We start from the raw sequence: 20,402 nt of genomic DNA on the forward strand, positions 1-20,402 counted from the left end.
CCCCCCCCCCCAGCATGGCAAACACTTCTCTTCTGCATCTCCTTTGGCACCGAAAGGTGCGACCATGTCAAGAAGTCTTTTCCGCCCTGTAAGAAGTCAGTCCTTACAACTTGCAGGTTTATAAGGCAGCGGGTCACTACCTTTCTACAGCATTCTTTCAGGATCTCCACACTCCCTCCAAATTCAGAGAGCCGGGAGTTATTTCCGAAAGGTCAAAGGGAGCTGTGCCATTTTGTGTGCGCTTAAAAGAAACCCGTCGCCTTTCGCGAGACCCCGCCATCATTTGCCCTGAGGAGAGCCACAGGATTGCTCTCTCCAGGCTGCACGTACAGGAGACCAACCAACTGAGGACTCCACCGCGAAAAACGTTACGAGATCGGGGATGGAAGCCTCCTGAGGGCGCCGGCCCGGCCGCAACAGTCCGCGTGGAGCAGCTTCTGCCGCGGCCTCCCTCGGCCTGTCAGCGTCCCCAGGGGCTCCAAGCGCCAGAGTCTCGGGGCCCCGCGCCTCCCTCACCTCGTCATCCAAGAAGTCCAGGTAATCTCTCTGCGCCTCTCGCAGCTCTACGTCGTCCAATACCACTGTCCCCGCCATGCTCGCCGGCAGGGACCGCTGCCTCCAGTTCCGCGCGGAGGGTCGTCAGATGACCCCGCCTCGGCGCGAAAACTTCCGAACGTTTCCCGCCACCAAAGGCTACGTCGAGAAGGGGCGGGGTTTTCCGGAAGAATATACAGATTCTGATTGGCCGATTCCTCTTACGCGAGAATAGCGAGTATCCAATCGAGAACTTGTTCTTCTTCGTCTTTCCAAAGCGGCGCCTCGCGGTGGCGGGAAATGTGACATCCGGAGCCCTCTGTTTCTCCCCTCACTGACAGAAAAGCTGACCAACGGGGACGGAAGGAGGCTCGCGGAGTCTGATCATTGCACAGCCGGGCGAGGCGAGACGCGCTGCATTCTGGGAGTCGTAGTCTTCCCCCTTTTACCGGATGTTTTGTAGGGCTTTATTTTTTTTCAAGCTGCGGTGCCTTGACCTGCAGCTGAGAGAGAAGACAGCCTGGCGGTTGTGCTAAAAGTAACCTAGACGTCAGAGAATGGGAGTTTATACGCAAGGAGATAAAAACATAAAAGCAAATCGTTTTTTTTAAATGCAAGTCAGGTGTGCTGGGTATGTTTCTCAAGCAATTGCCCTCAAGTGGCATTCCGAGAAAAAAAAGTGAATTTTGAGAATCCGTGGGATGGGAATAGAATAATAGCATCTTTGGGAAAGGTTCTTTAGTTCAGCGACCCGTTTGCTCTCTGAATACCATTGCCTGAAAGTACCCCGTAAAAATAGGCGGCGGAAGAGGGCGAAATGAAAGAAACGTTTTCAGTATTGAATTCCGCCCCCTAGAGATGGCCTGATGTGTTATTCTACAAAATTCAACACATAATTACTACACCATCTTACTTGCAAATGGGTAAGTTAAAGCCTTTCTCGCCTTATAAGGAGATCCCAAGATCTTTTAAAATAACTTAGTTTATTGAAAGATAATTAAATAGAAGAAACAGAAAAGTATTTCAAGCCACTCTTTAAGTATCAATCGTAATTAAGATATAGCAAATCTGAAATTACAAATAACTAGAACATCAATTGCATGTTTGCAACCATTGCAAAAACGGGGGGGGTTGCTTGTTTTTAGTCTTTTGTGGTTTATACTTTTTAGATTTATTCTTGAGGTATAATTTATATACAGTAAAATGCACAAAACTTAAGTGTACAGCTCAATGAATTTTTATTATGTGTATACCCATGTAACCACCCAGTGCACAGTCAAGAACAGTCCCATTGCCCCAGAATGTGGTTTTTTTTTTTTTTAAGATTTTATTTATTTATTTGACAGAGATAGAGACAGCCAGCGAGAGAGGGAACACAAGCAGGGGGAGTGGGAGAGGAAAAGCAGGCTCATAGCAGAGGAGCCTGATGTGGGGCTCCATCCCAGAACGCCGGGATCACGCCCTGAGCCGAAGGCAGACGCTTAACCGCTGTGCCACCCAGGCGCCCCCCAGAATGTGTTTTTTATTTTACTGAACAGGACTAGACACCTATTAATTACATATCTGAAATTTCAGCCAATTAATTATTAGCTTATGTTCAAAGGTCTCCAGGACTCACTTTGCCCTAATAAGTATTCTAAGTATAATCTGCCTAAACAAAATATATATGCCATCTGTTTGTATGTGAATATGTATTTTTAGTTATTACACAGTTTATAGTTTCTTTGTGTTTGGTGTCATCCTAATGGGTAGATACATTGATCCTTAGTCAAGGAAAAAAGGTGGCCATCTGACTGCTTGCTTTTGTTTATATTAACAGGCAAAATGTTTTTAAAAATAGAAAGAAATTCTACATGAGGATCCCGTTTGCAATTATACAGTGAGAGATAATTACTTATTAACTTAAGAGTACCTTTATCCCTTGATCATAGCTATCATTTTATGACTATATTGAAGGCACTACCGACAATATTCTCAGCTCTGGAAACAAGTTGAAATTGATACTAAAAGAACCAGGATGCTTTGTTCAAGCAAGCAAATTAAGCAAATAATTTCATTTGCAAAGGAAAAGTTCAAAGGAGTGGGAGTATGAAAACCAAATCCATGACTCTAACACACTTTTCTGTGGGCTTCAGTTTCCTCATATAAAAGATGAGGAAATTAGAAAATTCCTAATAATTTCTCCCATTCTAACATTCCATGAGCCCATGGCAAATATGGAAATGGTGTAAAGACAATTCCATTTAAAATTAATCATGCTGTGTTTCTTGATAAAGGCTTAATTTGCCTTAATGTCATAATCTTCAGTCATGAAAGACATGTGGATATTTAATTGGTGTTTCTCCCTTTCATTCGGGCATGAGATCTTTGAGCAAAGAAAGTGTTTTATTTGTTATTCCCTACTCCTCCAAACCACTCAGAAAGAAAAATCAATCCGGTTGTTATTAAAAAAAAAAATGCTAGGGGTATTTGTATGCATCTCATACAGTCTATATAGAGTCTACCTGAGCTTAGCCAATGGCCTTCTTCTACTTCTTGTTCAGAAGGAAGAGGCAGGTGTAACCTGATGAAGTAGTATATCAGTCGTTTCCACTGTTGCTCGCATTCTTGCTTTCCCTCTGTATCCATTTTCTCTCCACCCTATGCCTTGATGGACCTAAGCCAGTCTCCAAGGCTAAAAAAAACACTAGGGGGCTCCCTGGAGAGCAGAAGCATGCAGGAAGATGGTGGAAAATAAAAGATTACAAAGTATATGTAGTACTTCCATTTTCCATGTCCTTAGGGACCAAAAAATACCCAAAGGCATCATAATAAAAACGATTTATTCTCACTAAATGATACATATCTCTCTTCAAACCAATGAGCAATATTACGTGTTGCAAAACTTGAAACAATACTCCGTGATTAAGAATGAGGTTTAGGCACTCAGGAAAATGCCATATGCCATTATATACCTTTGGCCTTCACTCAGAGGCCACAAAAGATTGGAAGTCAAAAACTCCACACCTCTAGGTGCCAGAGCAGCCTAAGGAATAACATACAGGACCAGGCTTGCCCTGGCTAAGCTGATCTGTTTTCTTATGTTCTACAGACTTGTCAGAATCTTCTCTACATGCTGTAGTCTGGGGTCTTGAGTACCAAGATCAGCAGGCTCATTTCTCTTTCTGGCTGCTCTAATTATTAGTTGTGCGACTGTGGGCAACTTAATTAACTACTCTGTACCTCAGTTTCCTCATCTTGAAAATCAGGAGTGGTATCTAGTTTAAAGAATGGTTTGAGTATTCAGTGAGGTAATAACAGATGAAAAATATTGAGAAACGTGCCTGGGGACGCCTGGTGGCTCAGTCGGTTGAGCGTCTGCCTTCAACTTGGGTTGTGATCCCAGGGTCCTGGGATCAAGTCCCAAGTCGGGCTCCTTGTTCAGTGCGGAACCTGCTTCTCCTTCTGCCTGCTTCTCCCTCTGCCTGCCACTCCACTTGTGTGCTCTCTTGTGTGCTCTCTCTCGCTCTCTCTCTGACAAATAAATAAATAAAATCTTTAAAAAAAAATGTGCCTGGCATGTAGTAGCATGTAGTAAGCACTAAATAAATGTTAACCACTGGTGGTGGTGGTGAGATGGTGGTGGAGGTTTTAGTGGTTGGAGAAGAGTCAGCAGATGTTGGGGAAGAAAGGGAGGAAGCCCCCTTGTGCATTGTGGAACAATGAAACAATCATATTCAAGCCCCCTCCCACTTCCACCAAAAGCTTAGAATAGAACCAATCCAGATATTTCTTTCAGTGAGATCTTGTTTGGTGCAAATCCAACTGGCTAAAGGAGTAATACATTCTGAGAGTATTATCTGGCTCCAGTTCTGCCTGTGTTGAAAACCATCAGAGGCATTTGCTCCATGCCTAAGGAACATTATGGAAGAAGACCAATGGTCTCTGGATTTAGCCAGCATGTCTTGCACTGACAGGAGAGTGCCATAGCATCTGCCCCCATCTGTTGCTTCCTGGAATCCTTCCAGTTAGATATGCTATAAAGATCAGGAAAATGCAGGAGCCAGAGGGCATCAGTAATCCTGATTTGCCCATTAGATTTGACAACATAGCTGGACTGCAGACAATTTGTGATTCATTGTCATTTGCCAAAGTTAATTTCAGCAATTGGGTTTCTTAGTCCTGGAAAGGTCATCTCCGTTCTTTTCTGGGTTTTTTTTTTTTCAGCTTTACTAAGGTATTATTGACAAATAAAAGGTCATTCCCATTCTTAACTGCACAAATTTCACTAAAGCTCTGTTTGAATAGTTTTGTTTCAGTGCTTAAAGATTTGCAGGAGAAAATCACCAAAAACTTACTGAGTAAATAACTCATTTACACATGAGATACTCTATTAATAACCACTCTGTAAATCTGTCTTGATTTGTGGGCACTTAAAAAAACAGTCTCTATGCTTTTAATTGTGCCAATGTAATGAAGTGTTGAAGAGATTTAGCCATATCAACCAACCAGTCAAATATTAGTGGAACATCTGTATACCTAATTCTGTCCTGGACCAGAGACTTTAGCTTAGTGCTGCCAAATAGTAATACAATGCAAGACTCATAGATAATGTAGTTTTCTAGTACCTACATTTTAAAAAGTAAAAACAGTTTTTACTTTAGAGAGGTGAAAATTAATTTGGTGATACATTTTATTTAACCCAATTTACCTAAAATATCAATTCAATATGTAATTGATATAAAAGTAGTATTTATGAGGTATTTTACTTTTTTTATACTGAGTCTTTAAAAATCCAGTGTGATTTCTATACTTACCCAAATCCCAATTCAGACTAGCCACATTTCAGTTGCTCAATTACCGCATGTGGGTAGTGTCTACCATATTAGACAACACAACTTTAGAATACAAAAATCTATCTCTTGAAATAGGTTACGATTTAACTTGAAAAAATAGCAAACATTTATTGAACGTGTACTATATGCCAGACACTGTGCTAAGCATTTTACCATATAATCTCATTTAATCCTTAAAATAGTTTGTGATCTGTTTATTTTTAATCCTTATTTTACAGGTGAGAAGACTACAGCTTTAAAGATCCCAAAATCCCATACCAGTAAGGGACAAAGGCAGTGTATGAACCCAGGTCTGTATGGCTATATATTATATACTCAAATAAGAACAAATGAGTATGTTAAGATCCAAATGCAGAATCTGACCCAACAGACTCAGTAGAATTTACTTAAATATTAAGGAAACAGATATTTTATATTTTAAAATACTTTGAGTTAAAAAGACAGCGTATTGTATTTTTACCCAGCACAATACAATTTTTCTTTTTCATTTTACTGTTTAAAGTATAAAGAGACTTTTCTCTGGACATGATGAATACTTTCTGCTAGTTTACAGATGGGCTAGTGTCTGTATATGTCCAATAACATTTGTTTATTCATTCATTTATTCAATTATGTGTGAGTTATGTATGGTACAGTAAATTAGATATTATTTGTCATCAGTTTTTATTTTGTCTTATCGTTCAAGTAAACTGTATATCATAATTTGGAAGTTTCAAAATCATTTAAGTGCCTGTTTTTATTCAGCCAACAGAGCTTTGAGATGTGAATATTTATTCATACTACAAATAGTACTACCAGTATTTTATTATATTATATGCAAGGTATTTAGGAGGATACCAAGATGAAGAAGATGAAAAGTTTACAGTCTAGTATGGAACATAAGGCACAAACATAAATTGCCATGAGAAAAGGCAACGTGTGTTCTAGGCATGGTACAAAGTGCCATAGGAGTTCAAAAATGGCAGATATAAATTTGCATAGGAGTGATGATAGCTAAAGAAAGGGATAGTATTTGATTTGAGGATCAACAGGTGGGCAATATTTCCTGTAGGGAGATGTGACAGCAATGACATTCTAAGCCAAATATAAAGGCAAGTGAGTACACAGTACGACTAGAAGCAGGGCTGCATTGGTCCTGACTGTGGAGGACACTGACTGGCAGAGTAGGGCTGTGCTTGATTTAGTAGGCAGAAGGGAGCCCTTGACAGCCTTTGAGAAAAGGAGAGACAGTATGAAGTGCTTTAGGAAGATTAATCTGGCTAGAGAATAGGTAGAATGGATTGTTCTCATCAAATAAAAGAAATGAGGCCTGGAAAGGGTGTTCAAAGAAGGAAAAGAAGAAAAGGATGAGAGTGAAACATTTCAGAGGAAATATGGACAGATCTAAAAGCTATTTAGATGAAAGTAGGAATGAAGGAGAGAGACATAAAAATTATGAATAAACGCCTGTGCTTCACACACAATGCCTCGAGGGCTTACAAAAAGCATCTAGTTGATAATGATCTTTATTTAGCTCTCTGTTTAGAATGAAAAATTGTTTTGCAGCTACAACACAGAGGAAAAGAAATTTAAGAGGCAACCACATCTTTCAAAACACCAGTCGTCAGGAGAGGAATACAACTTTAACATTTAGTTCCAAAACTTTGTCTAGGATAGCACAGAAAAGGAAGGAAATTATATTTTGTTGAATTTTAAAACAAGGTATATATAAACTATACATCAATAAAGCAAAGCGTACATAAATTATGCCTCAATCAACTTTATTCTAAAAATCTAAGCAAAGAAAATAAATCATGAAAGCGGCACGACTGCATCTGGTCAAGTGGAGGAGGATCTTGGGGAAAGCCAATGACCTTTGAAGTAAGCTGAATATCCATTTTAATTGGCTCCGTGCCATTTGCCGAAGAACCTATACAGGCCCTGTTCACAGCATTCACAATCAGTTTAATAGACCAGAAGCCAGGATTTGGGAAGACTGAGTCTCATTGCATCCTCTTCTCAACTGAACATTTGACATCATAGGAGCAAAATTTGAAAGATGCTTGTGAGGCACTTTGAGATACAAGCTGCAGAGATGGTTGTATTGATCACTCACTTCCCCTTTATAGAAATATATTAAGATCATGTCCTGCATTCTTCATCCCCAGCTTATAAGCCATAGTTCACTTCCAGCATCTTCTTATATTCTTCTAGCTCAATTGTGGTAATCCTTAGATGAAAAGAAATACAGGCCTTCATTATCATTCTTCCAGCCCTCCAGTATTCCAGAGAGTGTAGGGAAACCATTAACACTCTAATTTTATATTTTAAGAACTACAACAATCAATCCAGAAATCTCTGGAAAGCTAAGAAGTTTAATGTTTACCTCTTTTCCCCAGCCTTTCAACTGGATTCTTTGATGAGCCTCCAAAAAAATAGCTCTGATCTGAAACCAGACCCAGATGGATATTTTTCCTGGCCTGTTTTCATCTGGTTAGCCACCTGTTTCTTTCTGTGCTAGGACAGGAAGGGGAGATGAGAAAATGGAAGATGTTGGCTTAAAGCCCTAGAGGTCTGGGGAAGGTGGCTTTTAAAATAATCATTCTTTATTCACTGCCAGGCTCCAATGCCACCTTCATTGATTGGAAATGCAAAGTAGCCAGCAGTGTTTATAAAAAAATAAATGAATATTAGGGCGCATACTAGAATTTCGGAGGTGGAAGTCACTGTAGAGGCCATTAAATTTAAAGTCACAGTTCATAATCTAGACAACCAAAGTCCAGAGAAATTCAATTAGATTCTAAAATCAATATACTTAAAATAAATCAGTAAAGAAATAGTACACAACAAGACCCTGAAAGAAAGGTAGTTTTGAGCAAATCAAACTCTTAGAATTGCAAAATATAGTTATTGAAGGAATAAATTAATGGATGGGTTAAAAGCAAAATGACACATTTGAAAAGAGAATTAGTAAACCAGAAGGTGGAGCTAAGATAATTGCCATAATGCAGCAGAGTACAGGAAATGAAAAATACAAAGAGAAGTTAAGGGAAATGAATGATAGAATGAAAAGTTTCAATATATTTAATGGGAATTCTAGATGGAGAAAAATTAAGGAAATAAATAATATGTAAATATTTTCCAGAATTGGTCAAAGACAAGAATCCTCAGATTAAAGAATCATAATGAACCCGAAGCAAGGAATATGAAATCACACCTTCACTTAGACACACTGCAATGAAACCCAAAAATATGGGGGAAATATTAAAAGCAATCCAAAAAAAAGAACAACATTTAGGATAGCCACAAATTTCTCTATTACAACAACAAAGGCTAAAAAACCATGGAATAATATTTTCAATTCCCAAAGAAAATAACTGACAGCCTAGAATCCTATACCTTGATAAACTATTATTAAAGAATAACACTTGAGACTTTGTATTTGTTAGGGCTGCCATAACAAAATACTACAGGCTAAATGGCTTGAACAATAGAGACTTATTTCTCATAGTTCTGGAGGCTGGTAGTCCCAGATCAAGGTCTGGCAGGGTTCATTTTCTGGTGAGAGCTTTCTTTCTGGTTTGCAGATGTCCACTGAGTCCTCACATGGTCTTTCCTATGGGCATATTCAGATAGAGAGTGAGAGATTGAGAGAGAGAAAAGGAAAGAAGGGTCTCTCTGCCTCTCCTGTTCTAAACAAAGATTCACAACAGCCATGTTCTGGTTTCAAAAAGAAAAGAAAAGTTTATTATTATTATAGAAACCTTGTAGAAACAGAAGAGGAAAGGAATCTACACATAGGTGAAGGTAATAGCAGGCAAGAAATGAGAATAAGACAAAGTTACATCAAATCAGGTACTTACAACATCCAACATCATTAGCTGGGGAAGCCCTATGGAAATAGCCAGGCTGGAGTCCTGACTGAGAGGCCTGGGCAAAGCATCCTCCCCTCAGGTGGGACTTCCAACTGACCATCCCCATAAAGGTTATATTTATATGGCAAATAACAGGGTTTAAAATTAAACATTTGTTCACCTACATGCTGTTTGGAGCGAGCTGTATTTCTATGTTATCATGCTTCTCTATTTTCAAGAAATCTGGGCCATGTGTATCTGCCTACACTCCCAGATTCCATTCTGGGGGGGCCAGCCCAGCCTGGAGCAGGAGGGGATGTGACAAGATTTATAGTTCTTGGCATCCAGAACAGAAGAGCCAGTTCTGACCTGGAGGCCAGATAATATATTTCAAACAACTAGGCTCCCAAGGTTATTCACAGAGCAGGAGTCTCACAAACAACATTCCTTAGCCTGCCTGTGTATATGCAGGTCCAGGTGGTCGGCTATGCAGGACAAATCACAAAAACATCTACCCCTACAGAACATCTTCTAATAAGGCCACCAGTCCTGTTGGGTTAGGGCCCCACCCTTATGACTTCATTTAACCTTAATTATCTCCTAAAGACCGTATCTCCAGATCCAATCCCATTGAGGGTTGGGGCTTCAGCATATGAATTGTGGGAAGGACACAATTCAGTCCATAGCAGACTCCTATAGGATAATTTCAGAAGAAAGGAAATTGAATATAAAAGTAAGGGGAAAAAACAAAGATGAGCAAAGAAATTGGTAAACACAAAGGTAAATCTAAAGGAATATTGACTCTAAAAATCATTACTACTAATGACAACTAATTTGGAGAGGACTAAAATTAGATGTAAATAACTAGCATTGTCCAATACTACTTTCTATAATGATTGGAATGTTCTATATCTGCTCTGTCCAAAATGGTAGCCATTAGCCACATATGGCTATGAAGCACTAAAAATGTGTCTATGCAACCAAGAAAAATTTTAATTATATTTAATATTAATTAATTTCAACTTAAGTAGCTGCATGTGGGTAATGGCTACCATGTTAGATAGCACAGCATTACACAATAACAACATGGCAAGTGGCTAGAGCAGATCAAAGTTAAATAGTCTAAGGTCTGTTTGTTTGGAAGGAGAAGAGACATTTTGGAGGCAGTTATTCATATTAAAAATTTAAGGATAGAGGCTAGAAAAATTGAAATAGAATGTATCATTTCCAAAGTAGTAGAAGGAAAGAAGAATAAAGAAAACACTGTTGATACACAGAAGGTAGGAAAAGAGATGGAAAAAAGAAATCAAAGAAAAGCATGATAAATAGAAAGCATAAGAAATACAATATAAATAAATAAGAAATATACCAGTTTCTTCTTACAATGAAATACAGAATTTTATTGGAACTTCATATATCAAGGGCATATTGAGTAAAAAAAAAAAATCAGGTAGCAAAAGATATGTATAGTATTAAACCTTTTACGTAAAGTTTCAAAACATATAAACTATTAGTATTTATTTTTATTGACACATAAATATGTTAACTATAACAATATGCATGGGAATGAATGACACAACCCAACTTCAGGAGAGTGATTTCTTCTGGAGGAGGTGCAAGGGAAGGGGAGTAGATCTTTAGTTGAATCTAAATATTTTTAAGAAAAGATCTGAAGCAAATATGTTAGTGTTAACTTATAAAATGTGGGTGGTGAGTACCAAGATTTCATACTATATTGTTTGAAACTGATAATAGTTTCAAACTCTTATTTTTTCATAAATAAATACTCAAGTTCAAAAGAAACACATCCATCCAGATACTTTCCTCTTTTCTCTGTATTAGATTGTTTCTATCTGACTGGTTTAGATCTTAGGACTTGAACTTGATTCTTTGTCACTTAGGAAACTTCCATCCACAAAATAATAATCTAACATAATGAGTCCTCCTCACACCAGAGGACTAAGGAGCTAGATAACCCAACTCCACTGGAAAGTTCTGTTTCCTTAGGACAGGGGTCAGCAACTTATTTAACATTGTTTCTATTAGTGGGATGAGTGAGTGCTGTTGGGTACCATTGGATGCTGTGGGGAAGGAAGAAAGAAAAGAGAGAAGAAAAAGAAAAGAATGGGGGAGGGAATAGGGGAGGAGAAAGTTATGGTAGAGGGCTACCAATCTACTTTGCTTACATGGGAGCCACCCCCCACATAACCTATAGAAGAAAGTAGGGTGGGGGCGCCTGGGTGGCTCAGTCAAGTTAAGCGTCTGACTTTGGTTCAGGTCGTGATCTCAGGGTCCTGCGATGGAGCCCCAGGTTGAGCTTCCTGCTCAGTGGGGAGTCTGCTTCTCCCTCTCTCCACTCATGCTCTCTCTCTGTCTCTCTCAAATAAATAAAATCTTTTAAAAAAAGAAAAAAGAAAGAAAGAAAGCAGGATGGAATGACCTCACCTCATTGCTTTGGCATTTTTCTGTTAGTCCTCCTTTCATTGTATTGCAATTACAGTTTACATAGTATCTCCCCCACTGGACCATGTCTTATTCCACTTCTTACCTTGAGTGCTTAGCACTTGTGTGACAGAGTAGGTCTTAATGAATGTCTGTTGAATTAACGTTGAATACACCACTTCAGATCTTAAGTGATTTCCTGGCTTCTTATTTAAGCCTTCCAAGCCTTTCTCTTTTGCTTTACTACCTTCTTGGGTCCTCTTTCAGGCTCTCAAAATTTGAAACCTTTAAGCCTCTGTCCAGCTCTAAGCTGGGACACTCAGAACAACTTCTAGGTGGCTCACAGTGTGCTTTGGCAGGAAGACAAGGGAGATAGACTGAGAGCAATGTCTGGAAATGCGGATGTTCTGAAGGTGTCTCAGGAGTGCCACCAAGTCCTGAACTTGACTTGTTTCCTTTGTAGGAACTGTGACAGGGAGCCATGGTCAAAAGGATAAAGAAGAGGGATGTGGCAGTTCCTAACACCTAGTGTTCATGTCCTTCCTCCCCTGGTCCCAGGCAGAAGTATGAGTCCCCCAACCACCTTCTCACTCCCAGCCCAGCCCTGGCTTCCCAAAGCCAGCCCTAGTGTTCATGATAACAATCCTCTCTTTTCAAGACAAATCAGCTGTTCCTCACAGCTGTGGGTGGTACTATCTTAACAGAGACAGCAGTCTGGCCGGCAAGATATTTCTGTCATCTGTGCTGTGGGAATAGGTCTGTTCTGCTTGGTTGCCATTGAAGGGATTTTCCTACAAAGCTGTTTGTGCAAACAGTCTATTGGAGGATAACTGGCCCTGTTTGGGGCCTGCTTGCTTATTGGCCAGCCAGTGTCTTTCAGCAGTGAGCTGTTCAGGAGCCAGGGTGAAGCGGAGGCAAATAAGCAAGAAGGCTGACTGTAGCCCAGATAATTGCACACTGCAGTGAGACAGACACTGGGCAGCGCACCCCTGGCTTATTTAGAGGAAGCCTGCTGTTTGCTTCAACAGGGCCCAAGACAGCAGTTGCATACTTACCTTTCCCCTTCAACAGATTGGGGTGGCTGTGGCTAGCCAAGGAAACTCCTCAACTCACATCCAGTCTTGTTCTGTCCTGGGCAGGTCTGGGGCCTCTGGTTCACCTGGGTGAATGAACCCTCTCTGTAGGTTCTGTCGGTCCCTGCCATAGGCTCTAACCTGAGCAAAGCAGGGCAGAGTACAAGGGCCTACAACATTAGCAAGCTCTATCTTGAAACCTCCACAGCATCATCTGTTGTACCAGGCACAGCCCTGATAATCTGCCTGGAGATTATCAGGTAAGGAACACAAAAAGCAACAGCCATAGCAAATTCTATAGCAGTGGGGACTTCTCTGGGAGTTCTTTCCTCAATCACATTGTCCCTCACCTATTGCCATTCCATCCACTCTCTGCAATAGAGGTAACAGAAACAGAGTACAGGGCCTTTCATGTTAGCTAGCCTCAGTGTGGTCCACCCTGACTGTCCCATCACCCACTGGGGGTTGTAAAGAAAGAAAAGGGATCCCAGCCTACTGCCCCCATAGCCTCCAAATTGCTCCAATAGGGATGCTATGCCCTGGGAGGGAAAAGTGAACTCTGAACTCCCACACAGCACAGAAGATTTGCCTGAATACTGTGCTAAGAAACTTGACCAAACTTTAGCCTGGTTCTGCCTACATTAGGCTCAACATAGGTGACCCCAGCCCCTGTGTGTCTTTGCTCAAGAAAACGAAGTTCTGTCAAACTTCAAAAAGTACTTTGTCCCAACCCATATTGCCAAACTTTTTTCAATCATTTTCCACTTACCCCCTTCAGTAATTTTCCAATTCCCCATGGCCCCTTTATTAGTTCCTTAGTCGTCCCTAGTCCCTTTTTATTCCACCCTTTTTTACTACCCAGTAGCCCCTTTTAATTACCTTTATGGGGTGAATTCCCTGTAACCCCTTAAAAAACCTCAGCCTTAGTTGGTGTTGAGCTCACTTTATATTGAAGTCTCTCTTCCCTGTTGCAGTAGTCTGAACAAAATCTGTCTTGCCACCTTTAACAAGTGTCCAGTGCTGTTTCTTTTTGGTAAGACCATGCCAGAACTTCCACTGATGGCTTCAACCCTCATGATCCCAGGCCAGGAGCCACTGGAACCATCCCAGACACCACAGCGGGATCCATCTGGGGTCTACTGGCTCCAGCAGAGATCCAGCAGTTGTTCACCATCATAAAGGAGCCTGCCATCAAGAGGTGCCTAAAGGTGTTTCACCGCAACACTTCAGTCTTTGAAGATGTGGCCGGGTGCCTTCAGGAGCAGGGATGTGTCTGGCATGCACACCAGTGCTCCAAGGGCCCCTAGGTGGCCTACAAGAAGGCCCACATAGCATTCTGCACTACAAAGTGATAGGTCGAGTGCTACAGATCACGGGCAACAGCAGCCTGACAAACCTCAGGGAGCAGACCTGTCCATGGGCTCTCAACCACTACCAGGGCAACACGGGAGGAGAAAAGGTAATGAGCAGAAATATGGATGAGCAGAAGGATACTCACCTGGGCAGGAGCAGCTGGAGGCACCAGAACACAGATGGAGACAGAGACAGAGTATCAGTTTAAGCTGGAAGTAGAAGTGTTAGAGCTGTCCAGTGACCTCAGCCCTGAAAGTTCAGCTGGTACCCAGACCAGTAAGACAACTGAGATGAAGGATACCCAAGAGATGATCAAGGGACTGGGCACATAAGTAGCCAAGTGTGTTCTACCAGAGCCCCAGGGACATGAGAGTGGGTGGAGAAGGAAGTCATAAACGATAAAAGTTGGAATCCCCCCAAAGTAGTCAGAGGTCCTGAAAATTTAGAAAGCATGGTGTCACTACAGGTGTTGGAGTCAGCATATTAAAGCTGAAAGGGGTGGCTGGAGACTATCGTCAACCCTAGCATTTTACAGATAAGGACACCTAGCTGGAGGAAAGTACTTTGCAGAAGGTGCCACTCCAGTCAATGTTAAGCCTGACACTAGAACTCAAGCCCAGTGATCCTGCCACTGGCTTTTAACTGGCTCTTGCCTTAATGTAGTTGATAATTGGTCATCATGGTAATCTTCTACAGTCTTAAAGCTGAGGCCTGGAAAGAATGGGATGAGGAGAGCAGCTATAATTTCTCTCTTTCTCTAGCATAACTCCAGAGGAGGCCAGAGTCTCCAGACAGAAACCAGCCTCCTAAAAAGCCTCCATCAGCAGGCCCAAATATCCCAGGGGTGTCTACAGTATACCCTGGAGCACAGGTGGGCTAAGAACACAAGCTGCAGCACAGCCAGGACCCTCAGGCACCATCAGACTGTTGTTGCCACAGTTGTAGATGAAATGGCAGTGCGCGGGTTCCTGGTCAGAGAACTGGCCTAGGAGTCAGCTACTCGGCTAGAACAGCACAATACCCACTTGGCAGCCCTGGTCCAGCTGGCCGGAGAGTCACACCTTGCACCAGGAGGGTGTCCATAAGAGAGTAGCCCTCCTAAGGTCATCTCTAGGCCACTTGGGCCGGGAAGGAGACTCACAGACCACAGCTTCTTCCATACCCAGGTACTTGGGACTTTGGGAGGATTTCTCTACTGGGACTTGGATTCTTACTTCTTTTTTCTCCTCCTTTTTCTTTCAGAAGAAATTTAAAAATTAAATGGAAGAAAGGGGTAGATAAAAAGATGAATAAGAAGCAAAGAAACTTGGGATTTTAATAAAAAGATCTTGATTTGAAAGCAGTTAGTGTTTTAGGTTTTTTCCTTATGTTTTATTCTGTCTCAGCCACACAGCAAAGAGCGGACAAGCCTCAGGATCAGGGCTTCTAATGATTAGAATCAGGCCTTAGCTAGGAGAGGCCATGGTGGTAAGGCTTAGGCCTGTAAAATAGATGCCCATCAGTGGATGAGTAGATAAACAATATGTGGTGTATTTGTGCAATGGAATACAATGTAGCCTTAAAAAGGAAGGAAATCCTGTCACATGCCATAGCATGGATGAACCTGGAGGACATTGTGCTAAGTGAAATAAGCCAGTTACCAAAGGACAACTGCCATATGTAGTCAGATTCACACATACAGAAAGCAGAATAGCGGTGACCTGGGGCTGAGGGGAGTGGTAGGGGAGTTCTTGTTTGAAGGGTATAGAGTTTCAGTTCTGCCAGATGAAAAGGTTCTGGAGATCTATTTCATAACAACGTAGATATACTTAACACTACTGAACTGTACATTTATAATAATGAAGATGGGAGATTTTATGATTTTTTTTTTTACCACAATAAAGAATACACATCATCCTTGCCCTCATGGACCTTATTATTTAAAGGGGAAGATAGTCATTAAATAAAGCTACAAATGAATAATTACCATTATAAAGAAAACGAACAGGAAGAGTTACCAGGCAAGGCTAGAGATCACCTCAATGTGATCCAGGAAGGCCTTTCTGATTCTGGCGCAAATTTAGTTATCAGTAGGCTCTTTAGAGAAATCCATGCTCCCCATTCCCTTGTCCAAATGTAGAATAGTCCTGGAAATGAGTCTCTGCCAACCCAACTGCGGCCCCCTGCCCTGGGCACTGCAGGTGACATGTGGTGGTAACAAGAGTCTCCCACCAGCAAATACAGGCCAACTCCTCTTCCTTTCTAAAGCACAGAGTGGGCTGAGAGGGGCAATTGCCTGAGCCTACACTGGAGCATTCTTTTTTTGTGTGGTATTTTGATAAGCCTGTGTATATGACTTTTTTTTTTATCGTTATAAGCAGGAATACAGCCTATTTTAGGCCTAGTGTCTCAAAGCATCTTTAGTATCTCATTTACAGTTATTGTGCAGAGAGTAGGAGCTCCACACACACACAACTCATAAATGTTCCTCTCCAGCCATCTCAACTAATCCTTGGAGGTGGGTGTTTTAGTGGATATTTTCAAACTCCCTGAAAAGACATGTCTTTTTTCCTGGAGGAAAGAGGGTTACCTTTGATGCTTTTTCACCAAATGATGGTAAAACCATTGGTGAAACTTCTCTCCTTCTGTATTTTTGATGATCTCAGCCTCTGCTGAATTGCTGTACTCCCTCCTCTGCCCAGGGCCATGCTGTCACCATGACCCAGGCCTCTGGGTAGGCACCTACCTTCCTTGGTTCCAGAAAGTTAAGAATGGCAGGGGACAGGAGAAGCAGGCCCCCTTTCCTCTTCCTTTCCTGCCACCTAGCTGGAAAGTCTTCACCCAGGAACTGGGACCAACTCTCATCATCATAAACTTGTCTGAGGCCTCAGAGAATGCTGCTGGGTCTACAATGAGCAAGGACAATGGCATTTTCACACTAGAAGTGATACAATGATAGAGCTACAAGCAGACTTGGTGATTTTAGTGAGGCTCTCTCATGTTACAGAGAAAGAAGTTGAGACCTGAAGGAGGTTCCAAGACCATGGGGTCCCAGGAGATGGACTTCCCAGTCTAGAACTTTTCCAAGTTTAGGCTTCACCCAAAGCTTACCTTGATCTCAACAGACCCCCCAACCACTATTTTCCCAGTGGTAATCTCTTTGTAGAGTGCAGTGGCAAGTGAAAGATGGGCCTGAGGTGTGATTTTACTCTTCTCATCCAGTGTTTGAGTGCCACCCCCTCTCCACTGGTCACTGCTTCCAGTTGCTTAGCATTCTTGGGGCCCTAAGACCAGCCTTCCTCTCACCTCAAGCCTGAAACAGCTCAGGAACAAGTCATTCCTCTTCCTTCTCACCCCGAAATTGGCAAATACTAAACTTCTGCCCTATCTCCTCATGCCCCCAACCAAAACAAAGGCTTCCTGTCTGCCTTATTATCATCATTAATATTTAAAAGCATTTATAAATTACTTATCACCTCCCCTCAAGGTGACCTGTAAGTCTTAAGTGGTTTTTTTAAAGACTATTCAAAACTTTGTTTTAAATTACACTTTTTAACTAGTAGAGCTTTCTCATATACTCATGGTATACTCATGGTCCATGAGTACCTAAAATCCTCTCCACCCACCTCCCCACCCACCTCCCCACCCTCCATACAGACACCTGTAAGGTTTTTCACTTGCCAAAATTATGTGAGGGAAGGAGAGAAAAATGGAGAAGGGTGGGAAGCAGCACAGGGTAAACACAAGCAAAATCACAGCTGGGTTTGGGATTGTTTGGCTACATTTCTAAAGATGGAGGAGAAGAGGCTCCTCTTCCAGCTCTACAGAATTCCAGTCCACAGTTTGCCTCTCACTCTTGCCAGCTCCAGCCTCTGTGGGTGGGTGAGCCTAAGCAGGTAGAAGAGGGTTCTGGGAGGGGAGGGAAGATACTTGCCTTTAGAAAACTGCCTGAAATGTCAGGGCAGCTGCAGAAACTGTATCCATGGAGTCCCTCGATTTAACCCAACCCAGAGAATGGACAGCTTCATCATCCAGTAAACTACAATGGCCAATCATAAGTAGAAGAGGGTGGATGCTTAACAAAGTAGAATTTTCTGGGTAATCTGATAAAGTGTTCTCCACCCCACCCCTACATACAGACACACACACACACACACACACACACACACACACACACACACACACACACACAGCTGTACAGTTCAGCCTCCAGCTTTCAGATATTCCCCACTGATATCCTAGCTGATTCTCCTGCCCTCTTTCTTCTAATTCATCCCTCTGTGCTACTAAGGATTATCTCTTTTTTTTAAGCTTACTTATGGAATTTTTTCTTAATTTAAATTCAGTTAGCCAGGGTATAAGTGCATCATTAGTTTTTGATGTACTGTTCAACGATTTATTAGTTGACTATAACTAAGGATTACCTTTTTCAAAGGCTAAACTGAGGGGGGCCTGGGTGGCTCAGTTGGTTAAACATCTGACTCTTGATTTTGGCTCAGGTCATGATCTCAAGGTCATGAGATCAGGCCCCAGCTGGGCTGTTGGCTCAGCAGAGTTGGCTTGAGATTCTTTCTCTCTCTTCCTCTGCCCCTTTCCCCACTCTATTTCTCTCTCTATGAAATAAATAAATAGGGATGCCTGTGTGGCTCAGTCAGTTAAGCATCTGCTTTTGGCTCAAGTCATGATCCCAGGGTCCTGGGATAGAGTCCTACATGGATCGGGCTCCTTGCTTAGCAGGGAGCCTGTTTCTCCCTCTGCTTGCTGCTCCCCTTGCTTGTGCACTCTCTCGCTCTCTGTTTCTCTGACAAATAAATAAAATCTTTTTTAAAATAAATAAATAAATAACATCTTTAAAAAAAAAAAGATAGACTGATCATGTCACCCCTTGCTTAATTCCATTAGTGATTCCTTTTGGCTCACCGGAAGGTCAGCCTCCTTAGCATGGCACGCAGGCCCTCTGCCTGCTCTGCTGCCCCACACTTCCACCCTACTCTGGCCTCTAGCTTGCAGAACTACCTGCAGTGCTCCTGGAGCACCACACTTCACCCCTGTGCCTTCTGCAGGCCTCACTTTCTGGAGCGCCTTCTAGCCATGCTTGTCCTTTACCACTCAGCTCAAGGGCAAACTCTTACAGGTCTACTCAGTATGCTGCCCCTCTTCTGTAGCCATGTGCCCAGGTCTTATCTCCTCATGACAGCTCTTACTGTGTGTCAACTGTCCAGTTGCTTGGCTTTTTATCCCACTGGAATTCTTGAAGGCAAGGATTGGATCTTTTTCCCTTTTGTAGACCTAGTGGCCAGTACATAGTAGGCACATAAAACTTGTAGTGAATGAATGATCTCAACAGTACGTGCACTGCCCAGCAGAGAGTGGTTGGGAGATGACTTCATGCCTTGAAGGATCCCTGGGCAACTTTAGCGCACCTCCGTCCTCTCCTAGTTGTAGAAGGGACTTCAGAGCTCAGAAGAAGCAGGACGGAGATGTGACGACAAGCAGAGGTCAGAAAAGAGAGAAGATGCTCTGCAGCTGGTTTTGAAGATGGAGAAAGGGGCCACAAGCCAAGGAATACAGGTGGTTTCCAGAAGCTGCAAAAAGCAAGGAATAAACTCTCCCCCAGAGCCTTCAGAAGGAGCATAGCCATGCCTACATCCTGACTTCAGCACACTGAGGCTGATTTTGGACTTCTGACCTCCAGAACTACAAGGTAATAAATTTGTGTATTGTAAGCCACCAAGATTGTGGTCAATGTGTTGCAGCAGCAATAAGAAATTAATACAGATTATTATTATAACAGGATTGGTTTATTATTATTTGAACAGTTATTACAATAGGTGTGTGTGTACAACTGTAAATGTATATGAAAATGCATTATGACTTTATGGATGACAAAAGCAGCACTAAGGAAATTTTAAGCAGGACCAGCAGGTGAGCAGATCTGGCACTGTAAACTGCTCAGGCTGTAAGGCAGCCATACACCTGAAACAGGTTTCTTTGACATGACAGTGCCACTATGACATGCAGGCAATTTGTTCCTCTCCCCTGGAGATGACCAGCCTGCATGCCCTTTCCATGCACTTTATAGAAAGATACAGCACCTTTGGAGGGTTGCAAACATTAATGGCACTGTTTTATCCTCTGGGAGAGGGGAAGCTTAACATGGAAAGAAGAAAGAGGGCCTAAAGGAGAAATTCAAGTGAAAAAGCAGGGTGGAGAGTTATCACCTTGAACTGGCCGGGTTTGGACTACCAGGTGCCATCTGATGACCTGACACACCTGGAACTCCAGCTGCCTTTGGGCCTCATTGTTTGCACGGCAGCTTCCTTGCCACAGCAAGGGCAGAGGCTCTGGGCCCA

The 20,402-nt window shown here is 42.1% G+C and overlaps 1 protein-coding gene and 1 long non-coding RNA gene across 3 annotated transcripts in view; one reads left to right on the forward strand and one right to left on the reverse strand.

The window, feature by feature from the left end:
• The window catches only part of MCM3 (minichromosome maintenance complex component 3), a 17,243-nt gene extending 16,568 nt beyond the window's left edge, over window positions 1–675 (reverse strand). The window contains exon 1 of the mRNA XM_008691799.2: window positions 517–675. Within this exon, the coding sequence (XP_008690021.1) occupies window positions 517–594 (78 nt within the window). The 5' untranslated portion in view covers window positions 595–675. The remainder of the gene's footprint in view (window positions 1–516) is intronic.
• Window positions 676–779: 104 nt separating this feature from the next.
• LOC103664008 overlaps window positions 780–20,402 on the forward strand; it is a 38,151-nt gene continuing 18,528 nt past the window's right edge. Inside the window, exons 1-3 of one of the 2 annotated variants that reach the window (XR_568902.2) lie at window positions 780–1,457; window positions 5,588–5,659; window positions 19,489–19,753. This is a non-coding gene — a long non-coding RNA (uncharacterized LOC103664008). The remainder of the gene's footprint in view (window positions 1,458–5,587; window positions 5,660–19,488; window positions 19,754–20,402) is intronic. The other variant, XR_568903.2, reaches the window with a different exon arrangement.

Source organism: Ursus maritimus, unplaced genomic scaffold, assembly GCF_017311325.1.
Source record: "Ursus maritimus isolate PB19 unplaced genomic scaffold, ASM1731132v1 scaffold_29, whole genome shotgun sequence".
Classification (NCBI taxonomy): Eukaryota; Metazoa; Chordata; class Mammalia; order Carnivora; family Ursidae; genus Ursus; species Ursus maritimus.